The sequence below is a fragment of the Ceratosolen solmsi genome, unplaced genomic scaffold, assembly GCF_000503995.2.
Source record: "Ceratosolen solmsi marchali unplaced genomic scaffold, CerSol_1.0 scaffold1, whole genome shotgun sequence".
Lineage (NCBI taxonomy): Eukaryota > Metazoa > Arthropoda > Insecta > Hymenoptera > Agaonidae > Ceratosolen > Ceratosolen solmsi.
The window spans coordinates 9,072,122-9,090,949 of NW_011948415.1; the positions used below are offsets into that span (position 1 = coordinate 9,072,122).

An 18,828-nucleotide genomic window follows, 5' to 3' on the forward strand; every position below is an offset into this window, starting at 1 on the left:
CATGTAAACGTATGTTTTAACAAAATTATACTTAACGGTGATCGTTCGATTTTATTTTTATGAAATTACTTTATATAAAATTATTGCTATAATTGTTACTCTAGATGAAATTAACGTTTCATTAAATATACAAGCGTAGATTTAATTTTCACGTGACTTAAAATACTATATTCATTAGCATTTAAACTATTTTATATATATGCAATTAAGTCTTTTATTGATGAAATTGTTATTTAAATCAATAAAATTGTTATTCCGTATAAATGTCATTGGAAATTAAAAAAAAAGAAAAGAAAAGAAAAATTATCCACATAATAATTAAAACGTATAATAAAATTCGTCTGTATTTTTTTAAAGTTAGATGTGTATGTAGCGATGCAATTAATATTTAGTAATTGCATTTTTGCATTAATCTTTTACTTAATCGCGTTTAATGTTCGTCATAGAAAAAGTAAAAAAATTTATCACGACAGAATATTCTTTTCGCAATTTAATTAATCGTGTATAAATATCATTTACTTTTCTATTATAATTTCATACATCTCTCAAACGTTTGTCGATGTCATTATTAAAATATATTTATTACAAAAATATTTTAAAGATTATTAAGACATAGATTATCCATAGCATTGTTTCAGTATTAAATCGATAATCAGATATGGACTTAACTCGAACTATTAAGCCATATTCTTAATTATTTTTATAAATTAATCGAGTATATATATCGATGAAAATTTGATATTCCTAAGACATTGTCTTAAAATTGTCTAGAGGTAATAATATCCTGCGAAAGTGAGTATCCTCGGCTTCTTCCGCGCGTAAAAATTAGATTATCCGGCTTAAATTTTCATTCGAAGAATAATTAATATTTTTTAGAAAACAGTGTACACGGTAAAATAATACACATAAATCCATAGTGGCCTTGATATCATTTTATCGGGTCGTTCTCTCTCCATGCCTTACCGGGTGTATATCCTAACTTCGAGATTATAGATTCGAGTCTCGGTGCGCGTGTTCCTCTATTCTTCGTCCTCGTGTTCGCCGACATTTTTCAGCTCCCGACACTTTATACGCAGAGATGTAGAGGTAGAGGACCCGAAGAAAGTAGCAGCGGCCACTTGGGGGAATGAGAGATAGTCGTATCTAGTTCTTCGCGCGATTCAAGCTTAATCTCCGACATAAGTCGTGTTCCTTTTCGTAATCGAATACAATGAACGCTTAAGTTTTTCCAACTTCAACATTCATGAATACAACCTTGTACTAAATGTTACTCTCCCTCGAAATTTATCATTCTACATCGTCGCGTATGAAAGAGATGAAACATAATGACATTATTTAAATTATCGTATCGTTTGTGATTTATTAAATATTTTCATTGAAATATACAGACTGACATATTGATTTTCATTTGATACTTAACAGCTACTACTACAATAATATAACATTATATATATATATATATTTTTTATTCTTTGATTTGCTAATTGAATTATTTATAATAAGATTATTATCTTATTTGGCCTGGAATGTGCTTCGATACTTTAGAAAAGAATATCGGATAAATATATTTGGAAACAGAGAAGCTATTGGGAATGAGTTTGAGCGTGTCCAAGTTAAACGTATAAAGTTATTAGATTGCTTGATAAGGATATGTATTTCCTTACGTTTCAGCATATGTAATTTATAAATATATATATATATATATATATATATATATATATATATACAAACGCCCTCTGTTGATAAAATGCATATTTTGAATACAACAGTTGTAGAATTGAAGTAGAAAGAGGTCCGCAGACTGTCTTGTAAACTAATGCTTCTATCTCATAATGAAATAATTCATTAATGGCTCTGTGTATGTGTGAGCGTGAAATCGTGAAGCGACGTAAGTTTGGTGAAAAAAACAAAAAGTCTATGGAGATGTAATGTTATTCTTACCTTGTTCGAAGCTGTCGCCGAGGTGAGTAGTCCCAGACGAGAAAAGGATAGGTAGAGCAGAGGGGTCGTGAAAGTAAAGAGTTAGGCAGACAAACGTACATGAACGTAATATTTATTATAATTTAATGGACATGAATGGTCGATGGCTCGTATTGCCGGCCGACCGTAACGTATGCATAGAGTCTAAAATAGAAGATCGTAGATACGCGTAAATTGATTATGATTTGTGTGCGGGGAGATTGGTGAGGCCGGAGTCTGGGCTCTGGTGGAAGGTTGTGGCGGGTGGCTGTAGGGCACCTGATTCCTGATCGGAGTTGGGCGGCGTGAGGCTCGTCGTTGGCTGTTCGGCTTTCCCCGTCGACTGCTCGGGCTTGGGATTGTTAAGGGCGCATTTCTTGTAGTGAGTGCGCATGTTGCTGCTCTGGGAGAAGCTGAGTGTGCAGTTGGGACAGGAGTACGGCTTGCTGCCCGTGTGGTAGTTAAGGTGGGTCTTGAGGTGGTGCTTCTTGGTGAAGGCCTTGGAGCAGAGGGTGCACTGATAGGGCTTGAGGCCGGAGTGGAGTCGCGTGTGGAGGGTCATGTTCGAGCGGTCGGCGAAGGCCTTCTGGCAGACTTGGCACTGGTAGGGCCGTTCGCCCGAGTGAGTGCGCAGGTGTTGTTTGAGCAGCATCTTCCTGGAGAAGGCCTTGCCGCACTGCTCGCACTCGTGGGGCTTGAGGCCCGTGTGGATGCGCACGTGCATGTTGTAGGCGACGCGCTGATTGAAGCTCTTGCCGCATTCCGCGCAGGCGTACTCCTTGCGGTTCCGGTGGATCTTCATGTGGGAGCTGAGGTAGCCCCGGTCGTTGAAGCACTTGCCGCACTCCGGGCAGCTCGCGGCGAACTCCCTCGTGCCCTCGTGGACCGACCGGTGGTACTTGTAGTTGCGCAACTGGGAGAATTGCTTGCCACAGTCGGTGCATCGGAAGGGCTTTTCCCCGGAGTGCGTACGTAGGTGGACCTGCGAAGCAGGTAAAGTTCGCTGTCGATACACGGGTACGCGGCTGCGGTGGGTCCCGGCGCTCCTTTTTATTATTATTATTTTTTTTTTTATTCGGGAGGAGAGTCGAAGTAGTGGCGATGGTGTGTGGCGCGGGATATTGGGCGGGGAAGAGGGTGTGTGGAGCGTCCGAGGCGTCCGAGCATCTCGTATGCGAGACGAGGAAGGCAAGGCCGCGGCAAGAGCAACGTGTGAAGAGGCGAAGAAGGAGGGCACCACTATTATTTCTTCGCGGTTGTCGCGCATTCCGCGGTTTCGCCTATTCACCGATTCACCGCAACGGCGAGCCTATCGCCGCGGCACCTGCGCACCGACGCTTTCCGATATTTCGGCAAGACGAGTGACGGCGAGCCGCCTTCGAAAGCGGGTCACTCGCCGCCAGACTCTTGTCCGATGCGTCTGTTTGCATAAGCTACTCGCGCTCGAACTGCAAACAACCTTCGTAACAAGGAAACGATCGCGACGTGCTCGCCTTAAACGAGACGACAAGAGAATTACACCAGAAGTCTTGGGCGATGATTTGTCTCTGATCGCCGCTACGTCGGCTTAGCAGAGGTCTCGTTTCAACATTCGTTACTTCCGTCGTCGAGTGTACTGGGCCAATGATGACACCACTTAGCAGAGATTCTACAAGTCCCGTACCTGACACGATCTACTTTACATATCGTATTATGGAAATATTGCTCAAGTATTGCGTAATCATCCCTTCATTATACAGTCCAAGTTACTTTTGCCTTGCAATAATAATACCTACGTTTAATCGACAAATTTAATAAATAATACCGATGAAATAGTCATATACCCGGTGCTTCTTAGTGCATTCGCTACCGTGAAATATAATACAAATTCAGCACAATACATAAGCGATTAATGCGACAGGCAAATTGGAAATTTATTACAGTTTCCTTTTTTTAGTTGTTGTTGTTGCTGCTGCTGTTGCTGCTTTAAATTTCATACCTGAATTTAAGATTTACTGTAGAATTTATCATTCTTATGTTGCAAGCGCTCTGGAGCTTTATTCTCATACGGGTTACGATACGCTAATGAAGTATTTATTGTTTAATTACACGTGGTTTGTGATGCATCCTAATATACTAGTTAGCTAACTAAAGAAATCGTGCCCGTTACAACGCATTTTTTGTTTATACAATGCTGTATGTGTAATCTGTAGTCGAACGAGCAAATATTTATTCCTATATTTATTTCGTCGAAGGAAATCTGCTCTGAGAAAGAAAAAAAAATCTTCACTTAATTTCACGCGTCAGATATTAATTCACAACAAAATATTTCCCAATGATTAAGCAATCTCTGTTCGTATTAAATTATTTGCATCTGACTTCAAATTGTATGCAACTCTCAAACCCGAGAAATTTTTCTCGATTTAAAATCAACTACGCGAGCATATATTTAGCGCAAATTATGAGATATTATCTCAAAGTTTTAAATGTTTTTATAAAAGTGAATTATGCGCACATGTTTCCGTGGAAGAAATATCGGGAAAAGCTTGCATCCTTGTAATAACAATCTTATACCGCGTTACTATTTCGTATTAATCAACAACTTTACGTAATCGAGACAATTGCTTTAAAAAAATTTAGAGTATGACCGTTGTATAAGAGCGAAAAGTACCGTTAAAATTAATTTACGTTTTAACCAGTTGCCAAACGAATAATTTATAATGAAATTTACAATAAAATACAATACAATTTGAAAAGTTGTAATTATGTATTTTCAGATCGAAAGCTTCGCAATTAGAGCGAATAATTGGATTTTTGCATAAGGGTTGAAAAATTACTAGACGGAAGGGATTAAAGGATAAGTGAGTGTGAAAGAGTGGGAGAGAGGAAGTGCAAGAGAGAGAGAGAGAGAGAGAGAGAGAGAGAGAGAGTGAGTAGTTAAGCGACGAGAAGCATGGTACTTTTCGTGATTAAATAGCGGGTGTTATACCTTGAGAGATGCTCTGGTGACGAAAGTTTTGGCGCATTGTTCGCACTTGTGATGGTCGTTGGCAGCCGAGGCAGCCTCTACAATCTTGGGACTCGCGTTGTTGCAGCTGCTGGTGTTTACACCGCCAACGCCGTTGTTATTATTGTTGTTGGTGTTGCTGTCGATACCGTCGTCGTCGTCGTTGTTGTTGTTGTTGTTGTTGTTGTTGCTGCTGCTGCTGCTGTTGTTGTTGTTGTCATCGCTAAGGAGCACCGGGGTACCCTTCTTGACGACGAAGATGACGGGTTGTGACGGGGGCTCGGGGGTCGATGTCTCCGTTGCCAGGGAATCACAGAGCCGGCTTACGGGTAGTGAAAGCTCGGGCTTAACGCGACTCTGGCTCGGTGGGACGCTGGCCACCCTGGGGATCGTCGACCCATAGAATTCACTTGCCGTAGGAACTTCGTAGAGAGACTGGAGCTCGCCGAGCCTCGGGGAGGGCGTTCCGTATGCCTCCGGCCGTGATAACCGGCCTGACGATGTCTCCAGCACCTGTTCCTAAAACAAATGTGCACCTTCCGGTTAATGGAGTAAAAAGAAGATAGGCCACCGGCGATCGAGCGCGTGCACTTTTTATGAATTGACAATTATATGTATTTAGTGGAGCGATCTTTTTGCAAGACGAAATATGAAAGGTTCGTGAGAGAAGAATGTGTTTCCTCATTTTTCTATTCGATAATTATTATTGATTGATTAGCTCCGCGTCCACTCGTTTATTCATACTTTATACTCGTTTCTCCATATGTCGTAATAAAGTTCGGCAATTCTAGAGTTATAAAATCACATGGGAATACATAAAAATTGATGAATCTTAATAAATTGATAAAGTCATTAATATTAAAACTCATAAATAAAATCATTACTCAAATAATTATTCCTCAAAACATTCGAGTACGTTGGTTAACATACTTATTAAAGTTTAAGCAAATGATATGAGCATATTCATACGGTTGTAGTAAACACACACACACGCGCGCGCGCGCGCGCGCACGCACGCACATATATATATATATATATATACACAATATTTCTTGTGAGTGAATACATTGGGCTAAGAGTCAGAAATAAAAAACTTGTAAACAGCGATATAGAAATAAAGAGAGAATTTCGTAAAAGGTCACGGAAACAAGGTTTATTGTACACAATTAGCATTTTTATGTACTACATAGCCTCTTTATTATACCATCTTTATATGCTGTGCATCAAATGCGCTTAATTTATCAAAAACATCATAACAATGTGATGCTTTTTATAAGTGGTTTTTTCATTTTCTCAACCTATAGCATTATAGAGATGTACAGAAAGAAGGAGATATACTTGTGGTATCCTGAGACTATCTTACAACGATCCAGAATGATGTTGGTTAATACATGAGGTTGAGAACATTGTGCGAATGATTCAACTTGTATAGTTGTTTCTGAGTTTATTACATATACAGACGAGTAAACGGGTAGACGCAATACTTGAGAATTTTAAACGTCGAGTTCGCGTCTCGTCTCATCATTAAATTATTCCGTTACAGAGATTTCATGGGAATAATATTGCGATGTTAAATTTACTATAATTATTCGGTTCAGATCAAAATTTGTATTCCTGCTTTTTTATAAAAATTTGTACATTTGCTTGCACTTATATTATATTTTGAAGGTAAGTATTCAATGTTTTAATCGCTATTATAAATATTATGAAGCCTTATATTGAAAGAGAGTTTTATTTATTTTCAGTCAAATAATCCTCCATTCGATAAATGCGTAAGATAATATTTATTTGCTTTCATATTGCATTATATTTGGCGGACTAGAGATTATATTCTGTATGCAACAGTATCGAGAGTGCAATATAATAATGTCAAAGATAAGAACTTTTTCTATCGTTTGCGCCTGTAATTTAAATTAAATATAAATCTTTTGTTACTTTCTTGTTTTCTTTCACTTTCTTATCATGCATCTTTAAGATCTTTATTGTGTTTTGAAAATGAAAGATTGCAATATATATTTCATTACATAAAATTGAATTTCTAATGTTCAAGCACAACTATATCATATACATTAAATGATGTAATTATTAACATAAATTGTATAGAAATATCTTTCTCAAATTGATTAAATAAGTAATTTTACCATAAATTTATATGTGTAAACAAATAAAAATTATTCTTTACACCACCGTCGATTATTTTATATCGAAATGCTTTATAAGAAATTAGTATTTATTTTATTTCAACGTTATAAGTATCAATAATTCAGTGTATTATTTAATAAACGCTTGAGCGACTAAAAAAAATCATTATCAAACAATAAGGTAAATAAAATTGACTAGCATACCTACGAGTTCGTTATGTATTCTAATACATAAGTGTATGATACACGGTATTGAACGCAAAAATTTTAAGCTAATAAAAATTCAAATTTCCGTAGAGAGATTAATTTAATTCGCAGACTATAATTCACTAAGATTCAGTTGTGGAATTAAAGCAAATAAAAGTTGGCTAACTTTCACGAAGACAAGGCTTTCAATTTAAAAGAAAAAAAAAGAAAAGAAAAGCAAAAAATGAATAAAAACAATAAATGGTAAAAAGTAAAAAAAAAAATAATAATAATTCAAGTAAGTTGAAAAATTTCTCTTCCAATACGCGGATGTACAGATACTTAAAGATCCAGGGCGACTTGACTTCGCGTGCGAGCGCGAGCGCACAATCGAATGTGTCTACAATAGTCCATTCAATGAATTTTTATTCCAAGCTAAACAAACGCTTTTTGAGAAACTTGAGAATACAGTAAATGGTTTACACATTTTGTGTGCGCCCGATCGTCTGCGTGTGTGTTGCTGTTGTTTTTTTAAATGAAATTTCTTTTTCTACTGATAATAAAATTATAAAATTATCAAAGAATATGGTTATTTATAGAGTGAATAGAAATTGCAATAATAGATAGGTAATTAATAAATAGTTAACATTCCAAGTTTTCTTACTTTATTTGCCCCATTATATATATGTATACACGCACACACATACATTTGTTGAAAAATGCTTTTAGAACGAAGCAAAGATGTTTGTATAGGCCTACATAAAGTATGGCAATTGAAATAATATTTTTCCATAAAAGATCATTGATAATGGGAATGCTTATTGAATTTTATCGTTAGGCTTTAGCCGACGACTTACAAGTTGCATTCCAAGATTGAGTATTGGAGTGCCAAATAGTAAATTTGACTGGTACAAGATGCATCGGTAGTCCGTTGTACATATGTGCTTAGCCTTATAAATAGCGTGGCATGCTGATCAGTCCGGAACGAAAGAACTGTATAGGGTCGATGAAAACAAAAAGAAAAAAAAATGGAAAAGGAACGAGATGAAAGAGAGGAAAATACAAGCTCGCGACCAACTCCTATATCTAACTACACGCGCGCGTATATATAATAAAAGAGTCGAGTCGGTTGGGTGCGGCCCAACCCTGAGTCGGAGATCGAGTTCGGGCTGAGCGATTCACCTTACCACCGTCCAAGGCTGCCACCAGCACTCGATCCTGTAGCACAAGTCCGTTGTGGCGATGGCAGCCGGAGCATCGGCATCGCATCGTGACGACAACAGTGGGGTGGTAGGGGGATAGAAGCCGGGCCCTCGCAAAATTCACAAATGATATGCGCGCATATAAGGTAAAGCTGTAATGTAAGGCTTTTTAAAATGGAGCTCAAATCGGCCTGTTTACGCTCTCACTTCCTCGACTCGCCCGATTTCACGATGCGCGCTCGAAAACGTAACTTTAGCACCTCGTGATTTATCGTATTCGGCCGGCGAGGGAAAAAAGAGGCCGAAACAATCGTAATTACGCACGACTCGTCCCGGCAACGGTTCGCGCGCCGTTTCATTATTCTCGTTTTCCCTTCTTTTTGCAACGTGCGATTCTTTAGTGCAGCGCTCGGAAGTGCTGGACGGGCTCACAGGGCCGAATAATTAATATTGTTTACTCACTCTTATCGGGATGATCGAGCGCTTCATGGCTTTTTTCAAATCAAATCTACGGTGGTGTGCGCGCGGCGCTCGGCCGGCATCTATTAATCAAGGAAGGAAGAAAAGGCAGAAAGTAAGTAGTGTCCTTCGCTCTCGCTCTCTCGCTCTCCCTCTCTTGCTCTCTCTCTCTCTCTCTCTCTCTCTCTCTCTCTCTCTCTCTCGCTTTTTGGCGGGCTACGTCAGCGTTGCGAAGCCGCATTAATTTCGCGCTGGCGCGACCGTTCCGGGGAAATAATGAAAAATCACAGCCCAAGCCCACGTTCTATCCAATTGATTTCGTGATCGAGCTCTTCCAATAACAATTTGAGCTGGGCGCGGGCGTGCGCGCACTCTGATAAATCGCGTTCCTTATTCGCGTTGATAAAAGTTGCGTGCACTCGCGCCGAGACAGCGAGACGCGGGGACGTAATTTATGAGAATGAAATTACGGATAGTACGGGTAATCGATACCTTCATTAATGAGCATGACATTGGTCAATCGAGGCTGCGAGCGAGCGCCGGGTGATTGCTTCTTGTCGCATGTAAGCCATTGGCGGGGCTAGTCGCTTCCGTAATTCGCAAAAACTATCGATAGGCTTGATCGCGTAATTTATGGGACTTTTAAACCGTCTATCACTGCCTAGCTGAGCCGACAGTGACATTTGCAGTTTTGTTAGGACCACTTCTTCTTGTGTCAGCCTATTGACTTCTTTCCGAAACTTTCCTTTCTCTTCGCGAAATCTGGCCTTAGACATCGACTATGAATTTATACATTTTATTGTCTTTCTTATTTTTCAAATATTATAAAGCTAAAGTTTCATGCCCCTAGCTTTTTCATTCGATTATTTAGAGTGAGATTTAGGTAAAGATTCGCGTCTCATCACTATTATGTATATAGGAGACCGAGGTGTAAATTATTATCATTGCTATGAATCTTACGAAACTGGGAAGAAAATTTCAACAGATCTGTGTGTACCCCCCTCCCCCCACTCACCAAACAAAAAAACAAAAAATGCAACTGGTTTGTATTAGAAAAGCTTGGGATATGTATAACCCGTTATCCAGAATTCAAAATATTCGCATGCGCAAATAAAATACAGAAATATACTTCATACTTCCTTTATCGAATGCTCATCATGCAAGTAAAATATCACTTTCACGATTACTAAATACTTATAAAGCAACTTTTAGTTAAGGATATATATATATATATATATATATATATATATTGAAATTATTACATTTCTCATTACATATTTATATTTTAATTAACAAACAGAGCTGGCTTTACTCATCTGCTCATCCTACGTAATCGATCGGCTTGTTAATAATATTGTAAAATCTTATAATCACAAACACTAAAATTAGCTCGTTATTTTACCATTTATTGCGCAGCCTGATGTATTCGTTTGAAAGTTTGCAAATGTATGAGATATTTATCAGGGCCACTGCTACCAGTGCATAGCCAGCAGCACTCTTACAATCAACTCTTACAACCTCATGAAAGAAGGATGAAGAAGAGAATATTTTCGTTCGACGTACCTCGAGACGGAAATCGTTTGCTCAAATGGACTTTCTTATCATATATATATATATATGCACAAAAGCTGTTCCTTGCACGTCATGTACCGCGCAAACGAATCATTACGCGATCGAAAGACGCATTTGTGAACGAACGTAGTCACTGGTTTGTACGAAGAGCACACGCGGGTGCACATTTTCAAATGCAAAAATTACGTCCAAGTGTTCTGGGAATCGACGTTTATGACGTTCCTTTCACTCGAAGCGACCGACTGTCGTATCACTATATTGGAGTTCACATAACGATCAAAGTTCCTCGCACTTTGCGCCCAACACCGACATCGTAACTTTTGCAATTTCGGTGATTTGCGAAAATTGTACTGCCAATTGCTTAATTTTACAAATTTATGACGATGAAGGAGGAAAGAGGATAAGACGTAATCATTACATTTTCGACAATTTTAAGGAAATTTAATTCTTCTAACGAAATCCTATTTTACTTAAAAAAAAACAAAAAAATAAATAAATAAATAAATAAAAATAATATTAAAAAATAATTGCATTCGTTTATATTGCCGGTGCGAATAGCATTACGTAAATAATATGTCGTGAACGAAAAAAAAATTTTTGAAAAGCCCATACTCTGCATCATTATAAATTACATATTGTTGCATAATTGCAAATTATAAAAATATATTTTCATTTTTTCTTCATTTAATTACAATTTTAAAAAAGAAAATGTATTTCAATTTTCCAAGTTTATTTGCAATAAATATTATACGCTCGATAAATCCCATATTTACGATAATATTTATGAATTAAGTAAACTATATCCCAACGTATTATGTCAAATTCTTATGAAATTAAAATCTATTACTAATCACATAACCAACTAAACAGATGTAAATATTTAATATTCCCTTCACCCACATTAAATAGATATTTATAAACATTAACCAATTTTAAGAAAATGGACGGGAAATTTGTCAACTTATTACTAAGAAATCGGCATCGTCTGGAAATATAGCAAAATATTCTTGTCTTTCGTTCCAGCTTAGTTCTTTTTCTTTTTCTTTTTTTTTCTTTTTTTCATTTATTTTTTTTTTTTTTTTTTTTTTTTTTTTTTATTACAAGCCTCTTCCTTCGTTATTAAACTCAAAAGCAGACTCATACCGGTTTTTTGAATAACAATATATGTATATAATGTCACATGTATTTATGAGAGCAGAAATACCCGAGTGCTTAGAAATCCGTTGCCTTTAGTTTTCGACCACCCGCTCTTTAATGCTTATTCCAAGCCAGTCCTTGTGCGATCTGGTGTCAATAGTAACAAAGAGCGATAGCGAAATATGTAGCGAGGAGAAGGTATAGGGCGAGCGAGGGATCAACTGAAAGAGAGGTGGGAGAGAGAAAATGGTTTGGAGAAGAGAGCAAAAGGAAAAAGAAGCAGCAGAAAAAGAAGAGTGAGTTTATTTCGAAAGATCTTACGCTTCCTCCGGACATCCATTAAAATGTCGACTCTGCATTGTTTCGGCATTGTTAAACCTTTCCCCCATTGTGTTTATATGACGAAATTACCGTTAAATCATTTTCACACTTAAAATTTTTATAATTATTTGTGTCCGTGAGAGGGCAAACGAATGAAGAAAAAAAAAAAGCAGCTTTTAAGGCTTATGAATCGACAGTAAAAAATGCAACCAAAGGATGGAATTTTCTTGCCGTTTACATTATTAATTATATAGACAATGATTATGCAAGCCAAAATAATAAGCTCTACATGTATCATAACATTACATTATCTTATTTAAATAAATTCGCATCATTTATGAATATAATTTTTATATTATATATGATAACCAGCTAAAACTGCCATCGATTTTTTGAATTTTTTCGTTATAGCTGACATATCGGGCAGAAAATTCGTCATCGCGCTTTTTTTCCATATTTTTTTGTTTGCTTGTTTTGTTTCTGTTTATTAAGTGGTTAGATCAAGCGCCAGTGCACGCAATAAGAGTAAATGCCACAACGTACACGTGTTAAAATTGGAAATTGATCATTTGCATTTAACGTTTTTGCGCCGGATATGTTTTATTTATAAGGGTCGGCAATGTGTTTCAATTAAGCAAATAAGCATTAAAGAAAACATAATTTGCGCGAGGAAAGAGTTTTCCGATAAAGTATTGCAACATTGTTATGTACGTATTGCTTGCTAATACATCGAATTAAACGATTACACGCGAATGTTCGGCCTCTTGCTCAAATTATATTTATTGTGCATAGTGGTAGTAACGGATTATTTGTATAGCGCCATTCTCAAGTATGCAGCATTTTTCAATCTAATCTAATTTTGTAAAGTAGAACTCGATTATATTTGTTGTCGTTGCATAAATAGCCGGCGACCTAGACCGAACCCAACATATTTGTTTCTTTAAGAAAATCGGCAAAATGCTTGCGATTTCTCACAGCGCAAAAACGCTTTTCGTGAAAAAAGAAAGTCGCGCCGCTACCGGTGCATGGGAACGCGAAGAAAAGCATGACGCCGCTCCGATACACGTCTTTTCAATTTCGCTTTGCGTCAATTAAGCCAAGGCTATATCAGCATTAGCCGGTAGTATATCCTAGCTCCTTTAATTCTTACGATTACATAACGTTATTAAGCCGCCTCGATAAGATACGCGCGATAAGTCGGGGCCGCACTTACCACGGGCTCCTGGTGGCTCTGGAGGATGATCGGCTGCAGCTTCGGGGAATGATGGGGCCTGAGTATCTGATGCCAGGGCGAGGCCGTTACCTGGTTTGCTACCTGCCTCCTGGGCAGCCGCCAGCAACTCTCCCTGCAGCTCAGGTCTTCGCCGGCGTGATTGTAGTCCGGCGGAGGGAGGACGGCTCCCGGCCAGACCGGGCCGCAACAACCCTCGGGGCACTGCTCGCAGCGGACGTAATCGTCGCCCGGGGTGGGTAGCGCCGGGAGTCGAATACGCAGGGCTTCGGCCGCGTGGAGGAAGGCCTCGAGGCGACCCCGCGGCACCGTCGTGCTACCCGTGTACACAAAGCCGAGGAGGGCCGCGAGCTCCGGGCCCTCCACCTCCGCGAGGATCACTGTGATCGGCTCGCTATAGCTGCTCCAGCCACTGTGCGCCAGCAGCACTTCCTGCAACAATTTATACCTCATCGTCAGTGAGTTACGGCATATAATTTTCTACGAGAGAGATCCAATAAGGGATATCGGGATGGGTGAGTCCCATGAGCTTTTATGGACTCGGGGCTGTTTGGATATGGGGTTTTGAGGATGGCCGACCGGCAATGTCGCTCGATGTACCCGATGAACTTACAACAATGTTTAGCATGTACGCGTCATTCATTCGAAGCTCCTACGTATTCTTTAATACATCGCCAGTCGTGGAAATTCATGTTTTGCAGTCTTGAAACGCGTTGCTTAACTCACGTAACCAACAACACCCAGACTCTATGGATCAATGCGTTAGATATGAAATTGACCGTTGCGTTTGAGTAATTTAAGCAATTACTTTATTACAGTATCTGATCACATTTTAACTGAAAAAGTTGCAATGCGGAAGAGCTAATAACATATGTAATTCTTGTTTTCCTCCTCTCCGCCCCGACCCACCCGCCCCTTCCGCCACGCCAACCATCCGCCCCACCCCTTCATGCACTACCTCCAAGTTATCATTGAGCTCATTTATTAGAAGGTTATTATTCACTAAAAGAATTTGCGGATATTATCGATTAGCCATGTTATTGAAACATGAAAAAATTCTTATCCGCATCAACTTATCGATTATGTATTGACAAAATTATTCGTGAAAGTTGTAAGTATTGACAAGACTTTGAGATTCTTTCGATAGTACTTTATCGACTGTACATTAATTTAATGGTAAATATTAATTTGTCTGTAAATGACATTATTCAGACGTAAAGACTTTGATTTGCCATTAATCGTTAAATTTTAAAGCTCATCAACAAATGCTCGTTCCGTAATTCGAGCTCTGATTGTATTCCGAAAAAGTCGACCAACAATAAGTTATCGGTTCAATCAGACATGTTAAATAAAAAGTTAAATTTGTCTGCTCTTATTTTACAGCTGAAAAATTAGCTAACTAATCAGGGAGGATAAATATTTCACCATCATTTCACGTGCCTAAAGAAAACATTTTCTTTTCATAAACAATTTACATAATTAATAAAACTAACTATTAATAATATATTTGTTAACTATTAATATCATATAACTAAATATTATATGTTATTCAATCAAATATATTTGCTATTGTAAAACTTAAATATTTTATACTTTCTCTTCTTCTTATTCCTCGATCCTCTCGTATAAATGCTTATTGTTGTAGCTAATGGCTTGGGAAAAGTGTGTGTGCGTGTGCGGGTGCGTGTGCGTGTCCGTGCGTGCGTGCGTGTGTGTGTGCATGTGTGTGTGTGTGTGTGTGTGTGTGTGTGTGAGAGAGAGAACAGAGAAAGAAAAATTGCTAACGAATAAATAAATTCTTTTGATTAAAATTAATAATAACTATAATGCTAAGCAGGTAAACAAATTGTAGAATAAACAAAACTGGTTTCTTAATGTCCTTACCATCTCTATAATAGAGCTGTGAATCAATATATATTTGTTGTTAGAAAAACATTTAAAACGATACAATATCAACGTAGTTTTATAACATAAGCGATGAATTTGAAATATAGGACAAGCCACTGTAATTAGAAAATGTAACAAGCTGACATAATAATGGTAAATCAATAGAATGTATCAGTTCATCGAAATCTTACTTATGGTGAGTATAAATTTTCAGCAATAGAATAAAATGAAATTTAAGTAAAGAAAATCCGTTAGAAAAAGTATATTTTAAAAACTGTCTTTCGAAAGATAAAAATCCGTAGAAAAGTGTTTATTTTAAAAAGTGTCTCTAAGTGCGCGCGCGCACGCATGCCTTGCCGACGAGAATCTAGCTATTTCTCGGTAAGAGGGAGAAAAAGCGACAGAGAGTTAAAGAGAGAAAGATAGAGAGAGAGAGAGAGATAGAGAGATAGAGAGAGAGAGAGAGAGAGAGAGAGAGGGGCGTGAAAGGCGACGCATAGAAGCGCAATTACGCATTTTCTTGTCCCTAAGGTTGCGCGGCGTTTGTGGCAGGAGACATTGACGGTCGCAAAACGGATAGAAGTGTCATGTTTCTCCCATAGCGCGTGCGGGCGCACCTGAGAATTCCGAGGATCGCTCCAACGGCGGCCCATTTGTCGGATTGTCATGACTCCGCATTTCTCTTCTTCTCATTTGTATATTCGACATTATATAATGCCCGACTTGTCATTATATATTATATGTTCGCACAATTGAGATTCACGCACGCGCGCGCGCGCGCTATTCGTTACGTCCTCTGCTACGCTTTTCCGTCCCATCGTCGTCAAACTATCTCTTATTCGAAATTAGAAAGTTAAACGTTCACGATAAGCTATCCATTTTTCTCCTCTTTATTTTTCTCTTACTTCATCAATTGAGCTTTCATTTAGTTTTCTGTGTCGAATGTGAGCGGCGCAATATTTACACTCTCATCGCCGTTGCATCTAGTGCGTTTACCAAGTTCTTCGTGCATTACGTCATTGACAATTTGACTCTTTTAAAATCATTATCAGCCTTTTCATGCAAGCTGTATTGGCAATTGGGTAAAAAATAAACTGTCGCTGCGACTTTCGTGCAAATATTTCGAAGCGACCGCTTTATTATAGTCCCAGACATTAGCGAACTTTTCCCTTCTTTTCATTTCCCTTTCGTCAATCCTCTCTCTCTCTCTCTCTCTCTCTCTCTCTCTCTGCGCGCGCGCGCGCGCGTGTGTGTGTGTGTGTATGTGTCTGTCTCTGTATGTCTCTGTCTCTTGCGCTAGAAAGATCGCGCGCTTCTTCCAACGCGTCTGTTGTTCGATAAGTTAATAAATAAAGTACTACCGGCCTAACGTATACCGCCGGAGGAATAAGTATAAAAAAAGTCATGGCAAAGGTTAATTTACCCAGCGTTAACACCATTTGCAAATTATGTCTCATTTCAACGAGGGGACCTTTCACTAATTCCGTCGTAATAGTTCGGGGAATACCGACCGCGATCGAAAAGAGCACTCGGCAGTCGGACAATGGCAATCTATCTCCGGACAATGATTATCGCGAGCGTCATCGAGGCCGAAAAAACGTATCGAGCGCTCAAGCAACGAATGAATCGAATGCTTAAGATCGTAAGACTCGCGCATTATCGTTGACGACAAAGCCAACGCGATTGGCGGCCCGGATAGGAGTCGCGATTAATATTGGCCAATTGCGGCAAGAGCGATGCCTCGTGCACCGACGCCAGCGTTGATAAATTAAGTATGCCAGTGCGCGTGGTTTTGCGAAACGGCACCTACTCCTCCCCTCGCGCCGGTCCCGAGATGCCGAGCACACTCGGTATGTGCAGCCGAGGTAAGCCTATCCGTTTGGTTATTGGTGATGCATCGTTCATTGTTTCGAGCGGCCGAGAGAGCCGGGAGCGCTAAAGTTCATCCGTGACTCGGGATAAATCATGGAAAGCTGGATTTATTGGCGGGCGCGTGGGTGGTGACTGAGTCGAGGCTGTTGCCCGGCTAGACGCGGGACAGCAGCGTCACTACTGGATAGGGCCTAGACATTGTTCGCGGGCCTTTCTGATTAATCGCTCGTGACATCGGCGAGAGATGGTGGTGTAGACGTCAGAGCCTCTGGCCTTCTTGGCGGCATTATTCTCGGCTTTACGTCATTATCGCGTGGCCGCGCTTAATCGTACCTGCTCTCGACGACGCCTGAAATGCCACCATATCTGCCGTGTTTTAACAACTTGTTGATGATGCAATGGCCGAGGGTGTCGCTCGCTTTAACTAATTAGCCCAATTGGTTGGCTACGGTTAAACGCGATAACAAACTAATCCACGAAAATTCGTGATTATTGATAGGAGGTGGTGGAGGCGATGGTGGTGGCAACCGCGGCGAATTATGCTCAATCGTGGAGGAGCGCTCGCTGATTATATTCTTTAAAAGATTCTTGAAAAGCCGTACAATGTTATGACGATATAGTATGAGTGCCAAATCTGATTTGCGCCTGTAAACGTGAGTTTATATAAAGCTAAGTCAATAATTTGAGTAAGACAATGCCGCATTACAATCTCTTTTGTGTAATTTGAATAGAAATTTGTAAGCCAGAATTTTTCATCCCGTCGCATCAATTATTTGCTTATCTTCCACTCCGGCTGCTTTCTCATACATTAAGCGCATTATGTAAAGTACGTGTAATATCGGTGCCTAGTGCAGCTATTTAAAAATGCCATTACGTTAATATAGCGATGTTATAATGGATGCATATATTGTAAAAGTCTTGGGCTGTCTTGATAACGATTGCTTTGCGCTCGTTCGTAAGGAAATCATGCGTTTATCTTAAAAAAAAAAAAAAAAAAAAAAAAAAAAAAAAAAAATTCGCTTACTCGATAGTTCAGTTCAATTCAGGAATTAATAAAACGTGCCCTAGCAAACCTTGGTGATTTTCTCTTTCTCTCTTTCTAACTTCCTTTCTTCACTTTATTTATTTATTTATTTATTTATTATTTATTCATTCATTTATTTTACTATCTATTATTTGCTTAACATTAAAGTTATTCGAAAGTAATGTAAAAATCGATAAAGTTTGCGAGGCATGGGAGCGCGCAAGTCTTCTAACGGCAACGTACCGTTATTCCTTTAATCAACGCGCCGAATCCCACCCAATTTGAAGGTGATAATTTCCTCTGTTGTCGTAGACCTCCCGACCGAGTATAATCTCGGGAGCTTAAGAGTACACGCCGTTTGCTCGTCTCGTTTTATTGCTTATTTTACCCGTAAAGTCGGGAGTCAAGCGAAGCAAGAGAGGAGGTCGAGAAATAGCGGCACAGCTCGTCGCGTTCAACAATCACGAAATCATTGATTAGAGCGGCAGCTCTCGATTCTCAACTCTCGGTCCTTCTCTCAAGGCTTTCGACTCTCGACTCTAATAGCCACTCCGTCCATTCGGTCTCTAGGGATAGTATCACGGCTGCGCAATATATTTTACGGCTTTTTTATGTCTTGCTTTTCTTCTATTTCTCAAATTATATATATATATATGTGTGTGTGTGTGTGTGTGTGTGTGTGTATGTGTGTGTTGTCCATCGATCGCTATACGTCATTTTCCTTCATTCCTTCTTTCTAAATTACGAAAATGAAAACGTGTCTCTTTCACTGGCTACCAAATAATAACTCATTTCATTCCATTCTTCTTACGTACGTGCGTATGCATATATATATATATATATATATATAT

The 18,828-nt window shown here is 39.0% G+C and overlaps 1 protein-coding gene across 1 annotated transcript in view; it reads right to left on the reverse strand.

Moving 5' to 3' along the window:
• Positions 1-1,836: 1,836 nt before the first annotated feature.
• The window catches only part of LOC105368744 (zinc finger protein 554), a 39,547-nt gene continuing 22,555 nt past the window's right edge, over positions 1,837-18,828 (reverse strand). Inside the window, exons 2-4 of the mRNA XM_011507840.1 lie at positions 13,177-13,626; positions 4,928-5,464; positions 1,837-2,941 (exon numbers count right to left, since the gene is read on the reverse strand). Coding sequence (XP_011506142.1) covers positions 2,159-2,941; positions 4,928-5,464; positions 13,177-13,626 — 1,770 coding nt within the window. The 3' untranslated portion in view covers positions 1,837-2,158. The remainder of the gene's footprint in view (positions 2,942-4,927; positions 5,465-13,176; positions 13,627-18,828) is intronic.